We start from the raw sequence: 19,152 nt of genomic DNA on the forward strand, positions 1-19,152 counted from the left end.
AACTTTGTTTTTGCAGAGCCCTGGGGGACAGAGCGAGAGAGAAAGTGGTGGCTGGGGTAATACTGATGGAGGCCGGGCCTAGAGTCTGCTGCCAGCATTATTCTGGATCATGTTTCTTGTTTCATGTTCATTGTTCCTGTTCTTTTTATGTATCTTTCTTTCTAATTATTCCTATTTTTCTCACAAGAAAGAGAGAATTGCTTTTAATATTCACCAAATTGGTTTGCTACAGGGAGGATGCGAAGAATAAATATAACCCCCCCCCAAAAAAAAAGAACAAAAAAAAGAATGAGAATAAAATTTAGAAAAACTTAGAATACTATTACAGTACTACAATGTAACTGCAAATTTTAAACAAGAGCAATTTATTATAAAAGGATATCCTGAAAATCTTGGCGATCTTTGAAAAAAATAGTCTTAAAAAGTTTTATGTTGGTTGACATTTACTTCTCTTCCAGCATAACAGCTACATGTAGACGTGAATGAATTGGGGGAAAAATAAATATTTAAAAAACGGGACTGAAATACACATATTGGATAATGCATCGTACACTAACTCCCCTGAACCTTAAGTTTAATTTTCACAATCTTTTGTAATCAGAAGGTTTGTCCAATTTATCTTGGATGAGTATTTCATTCCATTTCACTTAAAGTATTGGAAATGAGGCTCTAATTGTTTGAAAAATAGATGTATATATGAATGCACTGTAGGCATTTTAGAGAACTAACAAGTCTCCCCCATTGTCAAAGAGGCTCCAGAAAACTTGAAGAAAGCTTGATTTTATTTGATTACCATGCAAGAAGAAAATTTCATCAACTCCTTCCAGACATACCTGTGAATATTATTGATGGCAGCTCTTCAGTGAGATGTAATGATTTGTTTTGAATCTTTTCTTCACTTTTGTGTAGGATTCTAGGGATGTGCATTTCAAATTTCAGTACTCAGTTTGAAAAATAATACCCTCTTATTTTAAGTGTTGTGGACAATTAAATGAAAGAATCATGCAAAATACAAATTTGGCAAAAAATTGTTGACAAGCTTCCTGACACAGGTATATGAATGTTCAGGACCATGTAATGAACCATCATAGTTCAAAGGAAAAAGCAGAGATGAATATTGGACAAGCCTTCATTTCAATTTCCAACTCCTTTCTTTACTCTCCCTTCTCATGCCTTGCCAGAGTTACATTGGCATTATGGATAAATCTTCAGAATATCATTTGAGCAAATCATTGAGCAATTTTATCTAATCTGTATATTTGGCTGTTTTGTGTTTGTTTTTGCTTCTGAATCAAGGTTGAACAGAGATCCCGTTCCAGGTCGTTCACTAACGTGTCTTCAGCTCCCGTCAAAACTAAGAGACTTTCCTTTTCGTGTAAGACAAAATTGATTCATTTAAATGTATTGTTAATATAAACTGGGAACCAAAAGCTGAGACAAGTGTTGGAAAGATTTTGCTCATTAGAGCATACAGAAGACCACATTGCTATAACAAATCCACCTTGTACCTAGATAGTGGTTCAAACTACAACTAATTGTATCATTTTTTTAAAGCATTTCTTTTTGCATACACAACATAGGTCATGTGGAAACCCTACCCTATCTTGTTGATAGATATCGTTTCAATAAATTTCATGATTGTCAGAAGTTGAAAATCCTCTCTCTATTGTCACACCACTATACTATCATTGCAATGGAGGGGGGGGGGGCATTAACCCTTACCGTGCTGATGTGACTATACTATTTGAACCGATCATTCTCTGAAAAAGAATTTAGTGGTGAAAATTTCTAAGTTTTTTGGATGATAAGAACTACTGGTAAGCGTTCTATAATAATGCAGCAAATATAATCCAGCTTTAGCAGAGCAGCTGTCATGCACTTCTGCATTCTTGCTGGGTTCTGATTTTCCTCACCTGGATCGAGAGCAGCAAAATTCGGATAAATTCCTTGAAGGAATGAGATCCAGTTTTCTAAGTATATTTTATTTCATGCTTCGATAAAATTTTTAATAGAAAGTTCAATTTTTACGAAGTATCCATTTTGCCCCTCATACAACCAAATGACAACCAAAAACCAAAATACAATCAAATTAGAAATGGAGATGTAACTGAAATTGGCAGCTCATTACTGCAGTATATCATATTTTTCATGCATTAAATATAATGAAATATGAAAAATTTGTTATTATTTGAAAGAGCATTTACATTTTCTTCAAATATTGTGTGCAACATATAAACTTTGTAAGGGACTGGATGTATATAGAAGAACTCCCAGTGTTTCAAAAATAAACATTTTGTAGAGTCTTTGAATCAGAAATCCCCTGTTGCTGTAAGAAGGAAAGTGTATTCTTGGGGATGATTCATCGGAGATTGTATATCTCGCATTGACCAACCATTATATTTTATAAACTGAACCCCACAGCCAAGGACAAAGCCAAGGAGACCACAGGAGAGGAAGACAAACCAGAAGGCGTAGTCAACGCTCCTCAGGTTAAGAAGAGACGCTGGGGATCAACCAAGAAGACCACTGCAGATGTAGCCAAGAAGACCAATGTCAACATCAGTACACAGCTTCTCAAGGTATGCTATTTTATTGTCTAGGTAGTTATGGTAATAAGGATTATGTAGTTCATGAAGCGTTCATATCTGCTCTGTAGAGTGCTCATTGCCATTGTTACCCTTGCTCTAATCCATCCATCTGCAATGTTGATTTAGATTAGGCTCTAAAATTTTATACATATATGCCCTCTTTTACCTTGCTTAATATCCTCTACCGTTTTACAAAAAATAGTTCACATGGGATAACAGAAATAGATCAGGGAATTTTCAAGCAAAGTCTTATTCAAGGTATTGATACCTGTGGCTAGAATACACAGAAGAGGTTTAAAAAAAAATTTAGTGGGGGGGGGGGGTAACTTGAGTCTCTTCTTGGTTTTTTTTAAGGAGGTTATCTTTATAACTAGAGATCTATTTATTTCTAACGTAGGATATCATTCCGGAGATTAAGGTTCCAGCTTCTGAGTTGGAACTGGACCTAGAACCAGAGGAAGGGGAAGAATCCATGGAGGTCGGTGAGGTAGGAGAGACTAAGAAAGATGAAGAGAAAGCAGAACCCGTGGAAGATGAAGAGGCCACTCAAGGACCACCCAGGAGGAAGTTTATAAGGCAAACCATCACTGCACCAGTAAGTATTCCATGAATCTTGTCATTGGTGGTGGTGATGTAGATGGTGGTGATGAAAAGGTCATGCTTCTTCTGCTGTTGCTCATGATCAAAAGTAGTGAAAATATAATTTATTTGAAATAGAATTAGATTGTGGATGATGTCGACGATGGCGATAATGATAATAATGATGACGATGATGGCAACAATGATGGTGATGATGGTGATGAAGTTCATGCTTCTTCTGCTGTTGTTGATGATTATAATACTGAATATATTTATTTGAAACATATAGATTTCTAACTCGATCATTCAGACATTGCTTTCTTTCTTTTCTGAAGTCCTCACTATGGTTTATATTGATAGCAATTATTTTATGAAATTTCTATAGGGTGCTCAACACGAGGAAGAGAGTGACATCGACTACGAGGAGGATGAGGAGGATGACATGGTAACAAGGAAGGTTCAACAAAGAGATGAGGATGAAGAGGAAGAAGAGAAAAAAGAGAAAAAAGAGAAAGGAAGCGGAGATGAGGAGAGTGATAGTAGCAGTGAGGAGGAGGATGATGACAAGGAAGGGTTGGAAGATGATGGAGAGAAGGAAGGAGAGGATGGTGATAAAGAAGAGAGGAAGAAGAAAAAGAAAAAAATTGAAACACCCAAGGATGAAGGAAAGGAAAATAAGCAACCGGAAGTTAAAGGTAATTATTCAAGGAATCATTTTCTTTCAGATTTGAAAATTAATAGACTGTACTTGTATGTTAGGGACATAACTGATATTTTCCATATTCTTATTTTATGTAGATTGTATTACACAAGTTAATTTAATTCCAACACAAAACATTGATTCACCGGACGTTTTAACAAATTTTTAAAAATAAACAAAAAGTTATCGGACAAATGAAAATACTCATTCTGCAATCAAATTCTTATCATGATGATAATTAGGAGATTGTTTTGAGAACATTACGGCAAAGACTTGCTCTTCAAAATGTCCTCATAATTCCCTCAAATTCGATTTAGTGAATAGCAAGTTACAGCTGAAGATTTCACGCTGACGATATTTGGGTGCAGTCCCATATAAGTTTGTGCACAGCATTTGACCTTCGGAAGATTCGTGTCAATTCATTACCATTATGGCCATTCCATTGCTTTTCAGCAATCACCAGTTCTTAGTTGCATTTTGAACAGCCTTTAAAAAATCAATTTATTAAAGACAGTTTCCTCCATTATCAAATGGAAAACCAGGACTAAATTTTATCTTTAAAAATCACAGCGAAAAAGGTTATCCAGATCAAGAGAGCTGTGCGTACGATGATCGACGAACCAATCCGGAATACAGAACGTGACCCCAGCCCCTCAAAACGAGAGCTGAGTAACATCATCCACGTCAACAACCTGACGCGACCTTTCACCTTACCACAACTCAAGGAGCTGCTTGGTCGATATGGGACGCTGTCTGCAGACGGCTTCTGGATGAACAATATCAAATCACACTGCTTTGTAACTGTAAGTTTCTTTGGGCCTTTTTCGTGTTAGGAATTTAACAATTTCCAATCCCCCCTCCCCACGCCACATTCGAGATCATTCAAATAAGGCCTGCGTCATGCGAGTTATGAGCATATATTCACATTTCATATTAAAAGATCAGCTTGCATGGCTTATGTTTTTATTTCCATTAGTGTTTATTTTTAAGTTCCCCATTTATTTCTCTTTCTCTCTGTTTACCTCTTTTTATTCTTTCCCTTTCATGTTTTGCTTATTCTGCAAGCAGATTTTTTATTTTTGTATGATACAGTTATTTTATTCATTATTATGCTATGCAATCATATTGTACACTGACTCTAATGAACATTTTGAAATTGACCCTTTCACCTACTTTCAGCCACCACTGTTCAATTTTTAATACCAATAATTCAATCAATTACAATAATCATGTGATAAAGACAACTCCCAATGAGTTATATTCTTATTATTGTCTTTTTTTCTTTTATTCTAGTATGAGAGCTCTGATGAAGCCACGGCTTGCCGCGAAGCCCTTCATGGCACCACATGGCCAAGCAGTAATCCAAAGAAATTACGTGTAGACTTCTCAGATATTAACGAGGTAAGACATTGTCAATCACCATTACATGCATACAGTTTTAGGTATTCAGTTGTGAAGTGGGGTGATGAAATATTACATTCATTAAAGTTTCTTTCTCTGGGCTTGCCGGACATTGCAGTGTTGTTTTCTACGTTCAATACTCAGCATTAAGAAGTGCATTTGTGGTGGGGCTCACTAACTTTTGAGCACAACTGTAAATTCATCCAGAGCTGCCAAGTAGTAAGATTTTATTTTATTTAGTAGGATTTTTGAAACTTGTAAGAATTATGTTTTTTCGTATGTTTTTCAGAATTTTAAGCTTGAAAATGGGATAACAAGAAATAAAGAATTTTTTTTTCACAATGAAAGTTGGCAGCTCATCATGCATGCACCAGTGTCTTGCCGATTCAATGTACTCTTTGTTTTCAAAGGAAATGTGCAAATTTACAGTATGAAAAATTTGACATTGATGGCTTTCTATAATTGAGGTTGAGCCGTTCAATCAAAACTCTTTGTAAGATAGGACCCAGAGCTCTATGATACGAAGAATTGAGTTGGTACATCATTAACCAACGTAAAGTGAAAAAAGAGAAAGCAGAATTAAAAGTAATACAAGTTGTATCAAAGAAAATTGATCAAAAGTCAATAATGAAAATAGGTTTCCAGTTTGTCAGTCATAAAAGAAAACTTATTTATGATAGATATGTGTCAGTTACTAAAGGAAACAAAGATCCAATTGCTTTTCAAGTGAGTGGGTACACAATAACATTCTGATATCAAGTCAAATTCTGAACAGCTGATCAATCTGAAGGATAATGGATGACCTTAAATTTTAGATATGAATCAGAGACGACCATGGATGGATTGTGCAACTGTTGACTCGTTCGTCATTCTAAATGAAAAAGTAAATGTGACGTATTGGTGAATGCTGAACACACATTGTACATACTAGATAGTTTGCCCTCTACTTATCACTCTGTGTTTGATTTGTTCTGTGCACATCAACTTGGAAATGCCAGCACTCATGCTGTGATTGTGATGTACATGAGGACAATTCCACATGTATTTGTATTGGAATTGGAGTTAAACTAGTTTTTGGAGCAGCTCCCTGGCTAACAAGAATTTTTCTCTCAGAATTATTTGTGCAACGTGACATTACTTGACTGTTTTCCAGGAAGATTAAGGTTTTTTCTTTAAAATCACTTTCAGCTGCAAGCTTGTAAAAAGACTTGAAATTGTCTGGAATTGTAAAGTAATGCCAAATTTTGTACATGGATGTAGATTACACTTTGGATTATTGTGGAGGTTTCGTGGTATAGTGGATATTCCTCTGGACTGTAGGTCATAAGTGCATGGTTCAAATCTTGTTGTAGCTCTAATGTTCAATGCTCTATATTTGCCTCAGTCTGTTCTGGTGAAGTAAATGGGTACCCAATAGGAATGAGCTGAAACTGCAAGTAAATGCTAAAGTGCTCTGTTGAGATCTATGCCTGAATCAGGACAAAGACTTTTCATAATTTTCTAAATTTTTAATCTTATTTAATAATGATGAACTTTCTTTTTCAACTTTGACCAACTGCAATTGTTTCATATTTCATCAACGCACCTCCACAATTCTTATTGGCAGCTGAATAGACACATGGGTGTGGTTGTCAAGAAGGAGCCAGTCAAGGCGGAGCCTGCCAAGGAACCGGAACGCAACACCGCAGCCCGCAGGGAGCGTATCCTCCACCAGGACAGGGAGAGGGACCTGGAGCAGGAGAGACGGACCAAGGAGCGTGAGAGGGAGAGGGAGCGCGCCCGTAAGGAGAGGGAATGGGACCGGGGCAAGGAAAGGAGCCAGTCTCCTCCTGAGAGGAGAAGACGTACCAGGTCACAGGAGAGGAAAGACAGACATGAAGGTATCGTGTGATCATGTTCACTTTTTTTTTTGGGGGGGGGGGGTAATCCAGTCTGAAAAGCCCAGGTAAAATAGGGGTCAATTTATCAATCATTTTAAATTGAAAAAGGTATCCTTGACTTGTTCACATCTCCTGGAGTCAAGATTGAAGTATTATCTTGGTCATTGTTCTATTTTTTCACAGACGTATTGCCCAAATTTAATTCTTATGGGTTCCTTTTTGTGTGAAAAAAAAGTTTGTGCTTGTATTGTGAAGATTAGCAGCAGCAGCATTGATTTGTGCCTAAGGAATGGTTAATGTTTATTGGCATTGTTCATGGCTGAACTCCACTTACAACTTATGAGAAGACAAGATAAGAAAGAATGTTAAATGGAAGTCTGTATACAACTACTTCTGAAAATTTATGATATGACTGGACGGACTAGAATCCTTTATGTGATACTCCCTTCTCTGTTAGTTATCCTCTGATTCAGTATATTATTGCACCGTATAGAAGAGCCTTTCATCAACATTTTATGCCTGTACAAGTTGTCAGATCTGACAGTTTTACTTAAATTTGATTCTCTGGTAGAGTCAGATAAAACAAACTTTGTCAGATAACACATCTGACTAGATCTTTCAATGCTCTTAACCCTAAACAGGGGGGGGGGTTGATTCAACCCCCCCTCAACATTTTCTGCGCAACATTTTTTGACCGCGCCACTCGCAGAGTTTATACTTGTAAGTCTCGCGCATCTTTTGAGACCAAATTCACAACACCCGGGTACGCGGTTCCGAAATTACGCAACATTTCGTACGTGCATGTCAGACCCAAAATTGTTCCAAAACGTGATTTTGTGTACAAAGTCAATGCAAATTGAGTTTTCTCATCTTATTCATAAAGATATTATTATTTTTACTTTAAACAGCTGAAATCAATTGATTTTAGCATAATTATGATTCAAAAGGGTTGTGCAATAAATCTGGTGAAAAAAACAAAGAAAAAAAGGTTGAAAAATAAAGAAATACATAAGAAATTCATAAAACAATAAAATACATAAGAAATTGATTTCCAAACCGAAGTTTTTTTAAATTGCGATTGTTAAGAATGCTACAAAGAATATTTTTACCAAAAATTAGCATTCTAGGAGCTTTATTTAGTGAATTAGAGCAAAAAGTATGATTTATGCATAAATTAGCATAATTAATTCATATAAAATAAAATCTCATTATTTTGGAAAATTTTACCATACAGCCTTGTAGATTACATCGCACACTACCAGCATGCACATTTTTGCGGCGAATCAACCCCCCCCCCCCCCCCCCGGCCACAGAACAGCCAAAAAAGCCCGGCCTAGTTAGGGTTAAGAAGTGCAATACCACAGCCATCTACCCCCATCTCACCAGTTCCAAGAAGCCCAAGTGCCACAGAGAGCTCTGGTTATGTTTCTTTTTGTTATATTTTCAATCAATTGGCTTTGAACACATCTGCCATGAATGTTGTAAACCGCTGCCACTAAAAGATTAATCTGCACAATCTTAACCAACAGAAGTGAAGAAAGAAGAGAAAGAAGTTGATGAACCTCCTGCCAAATTGTTGGATGATTTATTCCGAAAGACCAAAGCTACCCCATGTATATACTGGTTACCTCTGACAGAAGAACAGGTATGTACTTCCTTCTTAATGCCCCCTGATGTAGAATCACAACAAAGTCTAGTTTTCAGACTTTTTGTCTTCATTCAGCTTAGTGCTGTATTATAAAAGTCTATTCTAATTTCAGTTTAATGAAGAGTCAAAGTGGACGTTATTATTATTACTTATTATTTGTGCTGCGCTTTTCCCATTAGGCCCAAAGCGCTTACAATGAATTAATTAAATGTAATATTTTAAAAATTACAAAGTATGAAAGAGATGAGTTTTTAATGACTTTTTGAAAATTGCTAATGTTGGAGACTGTCTAATTATTAGTGGCAGGTCGTTCCAGGATTTTGAAGCCGACACCGTAAAAGTTCGGTCACCAGCTAATGTACGAGTTAATGAATATGTGAGGCGAAGGTGATCACTGGCTGACCTAAGTGCTCTAGTTGGTGTATACAGATTCAAGCAGTTACTTAAATACTGTGGAGCCTGTTTATTCAGTGTTTTGTAGACAATCAAGAGTAATTTGAATGTAATTCTCTGTTTAAAAGGAAGCCAGTGAAGAGAATTAAAGAGTGGTTGGGAAGGATGATCTTGGGAAACCTGTAAAATTAATTGTGCTGCCCAATTTTGTAGTCGTTGAATACGGATTAATTGATTAGAGGGAATTGTAGAAAGGAGCCCATTGCAATAATCGATACGAGACAGAACCAATGAACGAACAGCATTGTGACAGGCAGACTAATCAATGAACCTTCTGATTCTAGAAATGTTCCTTAAATAAAAAGTGACTGTGCTACAGATATGAGAGATATGGTACGACATTGACATGAAGTCAAATTTCTCTATATTTGTTTTCAAACAGCACACTCACACGAAACTCAGTATTCATAGCTTTTATTTTTTATTGTTGCTATTTTTGAGATTTATTTTCTCAATGAAACGTAACTGTGAAATGCGAAATTGTGCATTAGTATTTGTAGTCATTTTCATTTCACCTCCAAAGTTCACAGGCAGGTGAGTCTCTTAGTAGAATTTCTTGGAATCACAGAAATTTGATATGGAAGAGGAAAATTATGCTTTTTACAATCTTGCCTGAAAAAAAAGCTTTGACATGCAATTATTAAAGAAAAGGTTAATGTATGGAAACTTGATTTTATTCAAAGTGCCATACTGGAGTAGGATTTACAGGCCTTAGATTCTAATCAGGGCCAGGCCGTTTTTACATAGGGTACTTTTTTAGATTACAGCACAAATGAGATATAAAAAAAAGCACACAAAAATCTCCAAAGCTAGTCAGTGGGACCATCACTGCCATAGCCTGGGTGGCCTTGGATCAATTAAAGCCCCGATTTGAAATATTCATTGAATCAAAATCTGTCCGACCGTAATTTCCACAATGAAAATTTCATAAATAAATTGTGTATTTTGAACTCGGTTTCATGTTGGCAGGCTTTAGAGCGTGAGAAAACAAAGGCCAAGCTGGCTGTGCAGAGAGAAGCACGCAGGATGACACAGGAAGACCGATTGAAGGATGTAAGGGATAAAAGCCGGGAGGATCGGATGAGACGAGATAGAGAGCGCCCCCGGGCCAGGGAAAGATCATTGAGTAGAGGGAGGAGAAGCAGGAGTCGTAGCCGTGGAAGGAGACGATAGAAATAACTTGTTGTTCATGTAGTATGGTGGAAATTTGGTAAACAAGCTCCTTGTGCCATGATTCTTGTTTGGATTGGTCCAACAAACCTCAGCCAAAATTGTCATACTTTTAAATAATGTTGAAAAGTGCTCCACTTACGCTTATAAATACATATGGTAAGCTTCAAGCATACACAATTTTCAAATTACAGTACATGGACAAACAGCATTCACAAGTTGTATTATGCTCAGAAATTTCAACTTTGGCATTCCATTAAAAAATAACCTATTTATTCACCCAATCCCCAGTTTCCCCCTTTCTTACTTCACTTCCTAAACTGCTCAAGTCATGATCATTTGAGCACATTACATATTTTCAATAGAACTGGAAATAAGAGACACATAATTTCAGGAAGATCTCACATGTTGGGGATTGGACTTACATATTATGGATTGCCCTTGTGCAACAACAAGTTATTGATTGTTTGTTGCAAGGAAGAGAGATTTTATGAGGAACAAAATTAACATTGAAGCGTTTGAGGAAATGGCTGTGCCAGTTTTTGTGTGCATGGAACATGATATTAGTTCTCCTTCTAATTCTTCTGTAAGAGAAGGAAATCTTTACCATTCTACAAATCTTGCATTGTCTTTGTCGCAGCAAAACACTTTTCATGAAATGGAGCGAGACAATTAAACTTACTTATCTATTAATACATTAAAAGATGGTTCTAGAATTAAACACAAGCTGTTAGGTAGAAATAAAATAAAAAATCAGATTTTAGGTAATCAATCTAATTAATTCTTCAAGGAAATCATGTTTTAATGAAGCAAAAATGAGCACATGCTGTTTGGTACACAATAGTAGGCATGCTCAAATTTTACAACTTGTACTAATTAATTTTGTCTTGTCTTCATTCTTGTGTTTGCCCTTGAAAAATGAGAGTTAATTTTTTTTTCGTAAGTTAAGGGTGACTTTAAGAATGACTGATGATCCTTGTGGTATATGATATTTACCATTAAATGTTCATTGGTGATTAGAGCGTAAGAAAGGTTTACCAGTCGTAGTTGCTCTTAACTTCTGAGTAGCTTCATGAAACACTCACCAAGGCCCTGTAATATAAAGCTAGTGCATTGAACTAGGGGTTGATTTATTTGATTGATTCCATTGTTGAAGATAAATACCAGTTGTGGTAACAATCTCAAAATGAGTTCGAACAGAATCCATTGATATTACCACCTAAGTGTTTGTATAAATAAAAAATATGTGCCAAATGGCTCTGGAAAAAAACGTGTAATTGCTGGGAAGTGAGCAAAATAAGCGCGGAATTCCATCAAATGTGGGGTATTTTTCTAAGCAATATTAATACACTGTCCTACATATGATTTTCTGTGTTTAATGATCATGAGAATTAGCGATTTTGAGCTAAGATTTCATGCTTTTACAAAGATTAGTTTCCATTAATGTACCTGATCTAGATGTATGATGATATTTTGACAATCTTGATTTAAAAGACTTTATCACGAAATAATTGTTTGCTGCAACAAACTGTCTTTTACCTTTAATCGTTTTTGATCAATCATAAAAATCAGTAATACATCCATCGCTAAGCTTTCTGTTACTGGGTCCTGAAGTGTTTTACATGCAATTGATGATAATGGGATGTTCTTATGTGGCATTCATTCTGTTGTGCTGTAGAAAATAGGGAGAAAAGTTAGACAGTCTGCTATCAGCAATTCTGCTAAAAATGTCTTGATGTTTGAGATATGCAGTTATACGTCTCAGCCAAGTATTATGTATGGTGCTGGTTACCTATGTTTACATAAGAGCGGTATCTTTTCTCTCATGCCCTTCATATGAATGGTCCCCCCCCCCTCTCATGCCCTTTAAAAGTTTGTGATTGTAGTCCTGCACACTGAAATGGAGACTGAAATCACATAGCAATTTCTTTATAGGGAAGGGCTTGTTTTTCTTTTAATGTTTGCCTAGTAGCATATTTTTTGTTTGTTTTCTGAATTCGTCCTAGATGTCGTCTTTCACTCTGATGTTGCAAATAGTAAGGGGGAGAACACATGAAAATATTTTCTTTTCATTGTAATTGGAAATCCATTGTATTTCCTGTATTGAAGGACAACATTTCTACCAGCTGTCTGTATGTAATAATACAAACAGCCTTGGGGGCAAAAGAAACAAATGTTTATAGTAATGTTTAGAAATGTCAGGGTTATACATGTTCAAGGGTTTCAAAAGTCACCATGAGTCAGATATATCAAAGCTACTATTGTAGTAACTTTGCTATGCAATGGTGACTTGCATGGGGTCTTCTTATTTTGATTGCTTGTTGAGCATTGTTACCATGGTAGTTACTGTTAAAAGGCAAAGTTACTATTAACGGTACTATAATAGTGTTTTCCCCTTTCCATCCCCTCCCTATTTAGGGTTAAATACCATGGCATTAATGTTTTTGTAAGATGAATTCTGCTTTGTCAAGAGTGAATGAAATTGGTTAATGAATGACTATCTGGTTACCAGCAGTTGATTTAAGTATCTGATCTAGTGATATATCCCATTCAATGTGTGCCATTTTGCAGCTTTTGTATTTTTTTTCTTCAAAATTTAATCCTCTGTTCACGGATCAAATTTGTTTTGTCATTGCATTATTGAATTGTGGAGAGTCCGTCTAGAAGTTGTATTATTTGGATTTGTTTAATGTTAACCTTTCGAGATTTGATTTTTTTAAATGAAGAACCAACATTACGAATGCTAACATTTCAAATTGTTTGAAAACACATTTTCGGCATTACTCCTCTGTTTTAAGATCACATGCTCCATCTGTTATGAAAATCATGAGTCAGAAAAAACTGGAACCTCTTTATTTACTATTTCAAATTGTGTTCATTCATGTGAATTACATTGGTACAGGCATTTTTAGCTCTCTTATTGGAATATGAATTCATCACAATCTTCTGTCTGATTTTCAGTACCTAGCTTTTTGGGTGAAAGTATGTCCCGATCTCTGTAAATCTTGACCCTACTGAATGTTAACCAAAATCTTTCACCAGGGTTTCATGAAATATCAAATACAGTGAAATAAAAAAGCAGCCTCTGGTATACATGTAGATAAAATATTGTATTATAAGAGCCATATATGTCCTTCGTAAGGGGAAATCAGATGGTATATTTTCTGTTTTTTTTCTTTAAGTGAATTATTTAAAGCTATTCCTGCTACAGCTTAAGAAGAATTGAGGTTGGCTCTGATGTTTGTTTCATACTTTTCTATGTATGGATTTGTTTGTATATATTGTCACATTTTTTTTTCTATCTTCATTTTTCTTTCGTCAACCTGTATTTGTAAAGCGCATGAAAAATAAAAAGCAGTGGATAGAATTGAGGAGAGTTAGGGATTTTGTGTAGGATTATAATAAAAATCACTGATTCATCTGCCAGATACTATACTTGCAATCCTTTAGATCAGAAAGTAATGGCCATAGCCTTATAACCCAAGTGGTCAGTTCAAACTGTCTGCAATAGATCTTATGCATATGACATAATCTCATCACGCCCTTTCTCTGAGGATGTAGGAATACGCTTATATGGAATATGAATAACAACATACCATTAAGAATTCTTCCTTTCGGCATGGTTTCTATGTGTTATAATCTGCTGCATTGAACCACCCACATGGTCTACCATGAGTGTTCAAATGTAAAAGAAATTAAACTACTCCCTTCCTCCCTTTCACCATATTATCTCTTAAAATTTATAGAGATCAAAGGTGGCTCCCTTTGTACATGTCAATACCCTACCGACTTGTAACATTTTTTTAAAGATTGTTCTTTGGGCCTGATGTTGCTATCATAAAATAATGAAAAGTGGCTTATGAGTGCCACGTAGTAAACCATAATTAAATTTGCAGGACAATAAAAGGTTCAGCATCATGTCAACAGCAAATGTTGACTTTGTGTCGGTGTAAATTTGAAGAAGTAAATTATATTGTCATTCCACATTTTAGAGTGTAGATACATGTATAGAATTAGGATTACTCATAAACACCAGTAATATAGATAATATCAAGACATCACCCTTGGAGATTTTTTTTCAGGGGCCAAAGAACTTTAATCCTCCCAAAGTATGAATATTCATACTTGAGCTGTAGTGAGGCATTATGGATAGTTTTGCATCATTATTATGTCATAGTGTGAGTTTCTATTTTCATTGAATTGTGTAAGATACATGTGAAAATTAAACTGATTTGATACTTTACTTTGAAACTTGTTTTGTGTTGTCAATGTTGCATTTTAAAGGCCAACTTCATCCAACAACAATTTTATTTGAAGAAATATCAAATACTTCGATTTTTATAGATTTGATGACATGAGGGTCCCCACCAAATCATGATATGATAATAACAACAACTATGATAATTATAATAATAATAAATGATGATGATGATGATGACGATGATGATGACAATGATGATGATTATTATTTTAACATAGTATATGGTTTCATTGGTACCCTCATTTGACACTGCTCATGATGTTCACATCACTTTTTTGATGAAATTCAAATGTCATAAATTAATCAAACCAAGATTTACATTATTGAACAGCAAATTGGAAATATTTGATATTTCATGTAATGAAATACAAAAAAAAATAGTGTGATGTCATCTGTCCCTCCATTTGTACACTACTCATAATGCGCATATTCCTGTTCTTGGGAAATTTAGATATCTGAATAAATTTTATAACCTTTTTTATTTTCATCTTTGATTTCGATGAAATTTTCAGTCTTATACTTGAACTTTTTTTTCTGTTCATTCAAATCAACTTTTTGTTTGGGTAGACTTGACATACATGTATCAAAAACTAAAAGATTGTGCATTTAAAAAACCTACAAGAAAGGTGTTTTCAAGTAACCTGTAAAGCTACAGGAGTAGTCTCCAATATCTAGTTGCTTGTGTGTAAGGAGGGGTAGACTCTTTATTGATATCAATAAATGTATCATGTGATGCAAAGCATCAGCAATTTCGATAATACATGTAGATCACTTCAAAGAGGTAAATTGCCAATTCGTCTACTGCCAACTCGTCCACTCACCACTAGGTCTACGTTCATTTGATCTAATGCCGTTCCGTCCAACATTTCGTCTATTTGGTCCGATCATCACTTCGTCTTATCACCATTTCGTCCCATAACCAGTTGGTCTAATATCCATTTCATTTTTATTCATTTTGCCCAATTAACACTTAGTCCAATTAGACCAAATGGTATAGGGACTAAATGGCTATGGGACCAACTGGTTATTAGACGAAATGGTGAGTGGACGAATTGGCAATTAGAACATGTGGATATTGGACGAACTGATGGTAGGCCAAATGATAGTAGACAAGTTGGCAATTGGACGAATTGGGAACATAAACCCATCAATGAATATTCAATGTTTGCATTTTGGGGGAAATCATGAAGACTACATACAAGAAAACATTTTGCTATAGGCTGCTTGTTCGTGAGGTGGGGATCGTTGAGTTCCCGACTGACAGATTTTTCAATAACAACATCAATAAAATGTATCATAAATGTGATGCAAAGCATCGGCAATTTTAACAGATCACCTCTAAGATCATTCTATTGTCATAATTGGGTAATGGCCCTTCACAAAAGAATATATTTTGATATAGGCCGAGGCCTTTGGCGGAAAGCATTGATCCCTAACCCGAGACTTATATATACATTTCATTTCAACACGCACATTGAAATCTTAATTTTTGGTGCTGATAATGTTTTTTTAACCAAACTCGGTTCCGTTCAGGTATGATACAAGGGCATTATAATAGGAAAGAGGGAGGGGCATTACGACCTATATGACTAGAGGAGAAGTATTTTTTCCCTCAAATTATCAATACGCTTATTATAGAGACACTAGACCGAGACACCACTTTTTTCATTCTCTTTCTTGCTTGCTTGCTTGATTGATTGCTTGCTTGCTTTTCCTTCCCATCTTTCTCTCCCCTCCACCACTTCATAAAAAATAATAGACTGATCACCCCTCCCCCTTTGGCCACAGCCCTGGTTCCGTTCACGAAAGGCAATTTTGAAATCAGCATCCCTTGTATTATAATTGTCATTAATTATTTATAAGAGCTATATCATTATTATCTTATAATGCCTTAGATCAGAACAGTCGAATATTAATTTAATTTCACAATCTCCGTAAATGTGTCTCCAAAACATCGATGAAGTTGGAACATGCTTGCTAACCGCATACATCTTTTATTAGGGGATATGATTTTTCTGAGCAATCGATCCCATATTCCACATACATACACATACATATATATATATATATATATATACATATACATATACATATACATATATATATATATATATGTATATGTATATATATGTATATATATATATATATATATATATATATATATATATATATATATATATATATATATATATATATATATATATATATGTATGTATGTATGTATGTATATGGAAACATAGGATCGATTGATCAAAAATATCATATCCCCTACTAAAAGTAGTATGTATGCGGTTAGCAAGCTTGTATATAAAATTATATATAATATATATATGAAATTTGACCCTCCCTAAATTTTCTAGAAATGGTTGAATGAATCATAATAATAATAGTTGCACATGCAGGCTTTTAAAGTTGGGTACCCGTTAATGCACTTTAATGACAATCCAAAAGATATCTATTATTCGAACTCGAATCATACGTGAACTTTATAAATATCATCATTGAACTATAGGATTCTTTTCTTTATCGTCTCGTTGGTTGTCCTGTTCAAACCTCATGGTTTTGATGCTACAGCATGTATTATGTTTTGGTGATTTGGCAAATAAAATCATTCAATCAATACACATTCGTGTGAAATCACCATTGTGACGTCAATATTTCAGGAGCTCGCTTGGGTCTGTCAGGGTGTATTTTTATTGTCACTCTTTCAAACAGCGTTTTGCATTTGTTCGATTTTCAATTCAGCAACTCGATTAAATACAAATCTTTATCATGGCAAATGAATGCATGACACCGGAGCATATTCCGTGGTACTATAGAATCGTGAACATTTGAACTTTGAATTTGGTGCATTATTGTATACATTCTCAACAGAGGAACGCACGGCCAATCTCTCCTTGTGCTCATAAACTTTAGTTCCTTTTAAGGGTAATTTCTTGTTTGATTAAAACATTCCTCGCCTCTCGGAATCAAATCAAATTGGTTTACAATTGCGTTGTGTACACTGGAAAATACAGCCTGATTTCGGGAACAACTGACTTGAGGATGGTGTCTATATGAGCAGTGTACCCAGCTGAACTCTGAGGGAAACCTTCCCGATTATTTTCCCTGCTTCTGGCCCGGCTCCGAGGCCCGTATAAGAGGAGAATTTGAGGAGAATATTGGTCGGATATAGAAGCGGGAATCGACGGAGACGTCGGACAGGGCTGAATTCGGAGATCAAACGTAAACAGTAAAGGATTGTGTGTCAGTCGAAATGTGAGCATGACAAAAGGACAAAAAGAGAGAAGGTATTATTTTACTCAAAGATATGTACAACGGTGTCTCGAAGCTTTATATATGGCAAGGGAAAAGAAAAGTAGGGCGATGGATGCATGTTGGTGACTTGGAGCAACGACTAAAGCGAGGCTGCAGCGGAAGTCTCCAACTTGACGAAACGTCTCAAGTGAAATCTGTAGAAGCAACCCTTTTTGATCAACCCCCAAAACCATTCGAGGATCATAACTCGATCTGGTCATAACTGTTGCCTGGACTTTGTTATAGTCATCATGGAATCATCAAAGCAGAGAGATTCTGTATGTCGTTAATGTCTTAGGAAAGAATAAGGATTATTAACATGGAAGGCGAAGAGGATGTCAGCGGGATTCGATTCTTGGTCAGGAGGAATCTCAAGGCTGCGAACGAACAAGGAGTGTTCTTACTCGCCGTCAGGAATGGCAAAGGTGAGACATAATTATTCTTAATCTTTTTTATAAAATCCAAGTTCAAACTATTTCTCAGCTCTTTTGCATTTTTTTCTTTCTTTGAATTGTAAAAACACCTAAGAACAGTTTCCATTCGAACATGAATGAAGTCGTAGGTAACTCACGAACAGCTCGCTTTGTGAAACACCACCCAGGGAGCTATTTTCACAAAGCTCCTTGTAGGTTACAAATGACTTTACGATCGACTGGAGCATGTTCTTTGGCCGTGCTAAATCCTATTCTTCATCAATATCATTCTTAGCTTACATCAACAGAAGAAAGTAGGAAATAAAAATTCTCGTTAATTGTGCGTGCAAATTTTATTTATTATTTGTCTGACTTCGGCGACAATGCAAATTTTAGACAAGAGTTTTACAACTAGCTTGTTTTCTTGTGTAGATTTTAGAGCAGTGGCGTATCTACGGGGGGGGGGGCATGGGGGCACGTGCCCCCCCCCCCCCCATCGGCTCGCAAAAAAAGGGGGGAAGGAGAAACGGAGGGAGAAAGGAAGAAAACGTAGTGGGAAAGAAGAAATTATTGTTCATTATAATATATTATAATTATGTTATGTTGTATTATATAAGAAACATTTTTTTCATAACTTTATGAAACATAATTTGCTCAGGGCCTATTTTTCCTGGTGCTCGCATTTTCTGTTTAACGAGATATGTAATCATGTTGTACTAAAACCTCCCGTTTTCAAGTCAATATACACCAGATATATTTCCT

At 35.7% G+C, this 19,152-nt stretch overlaps 1 protein-coding gene across 1 annotated transcript in view; it reads left to right on the plus strand.

The window, feature by feature from the left end:
* LOC129276828 (apoptotic chromatin condensation inducer in the nucleus-like) overlaps positions 1 to 14,662 on the plus strand; it is a 33,076-nt gene extending 18,414 nt beyond the window's left edge. The window contains exons 6-14 of the mRNA XM_064095275.1: positions 1,297 to 1,375; positions 2,422 to 2,579; positions 2,986 to 3,183; positions 3,553 to 3,862; positions 4,438 to 4,670; positions 5,161 to 5,268; positions 6,875 to 7,148; positions 8,678 to 8,793; positions 10,219 to 14,662. Of these exons, the coding sequence (XP_063951345.1) occupies positions 1,297 to 1,375; positions 2,422 to 2,579; positions 2,986 to 3,183; positions 3,553 to 3,862; positions 4,438 to 4,670; positions 5,161 to 5,268; positions 6,875 to 7,148; positions 8,678 to 8,793; positions 10,219 to 10,422 (1,680 nt within the window). The 3' untranslated portion in view covers positions 10,423 to 14,662. The remainder of the gene's footprint in view (positions 1 to 1,296; positions 1,376 to 2,421; positions 2,580 to 2,985; positions 3,184 to 3,552; positions 3,863 to 4,437; positions 4,671 to 5,160; positions 5,269 to 6,874; positions 7,149 to 8,677; positions 8,794 to 10,218) is intronic.
* Positions 14,663 to 19,152: the final 4,490 nt, after the last annotated feature.

Source organism: Lytechinus pictus, chromosome 2 (genome assembly GCF_037042905.1).
Source record: "Lytechinus pictus isolate F3 Inbred chromosome 2, Lp3.0, whole genome shotgun sequence".
NCBI classification, from domain to species: domain Eukaryota; kingdom Metazoa; phylum Echinodermata; class Echinoidea; order Temnopleuroida; family Toxopneustidae; genus Lytechinus; species Lytechinus pictus.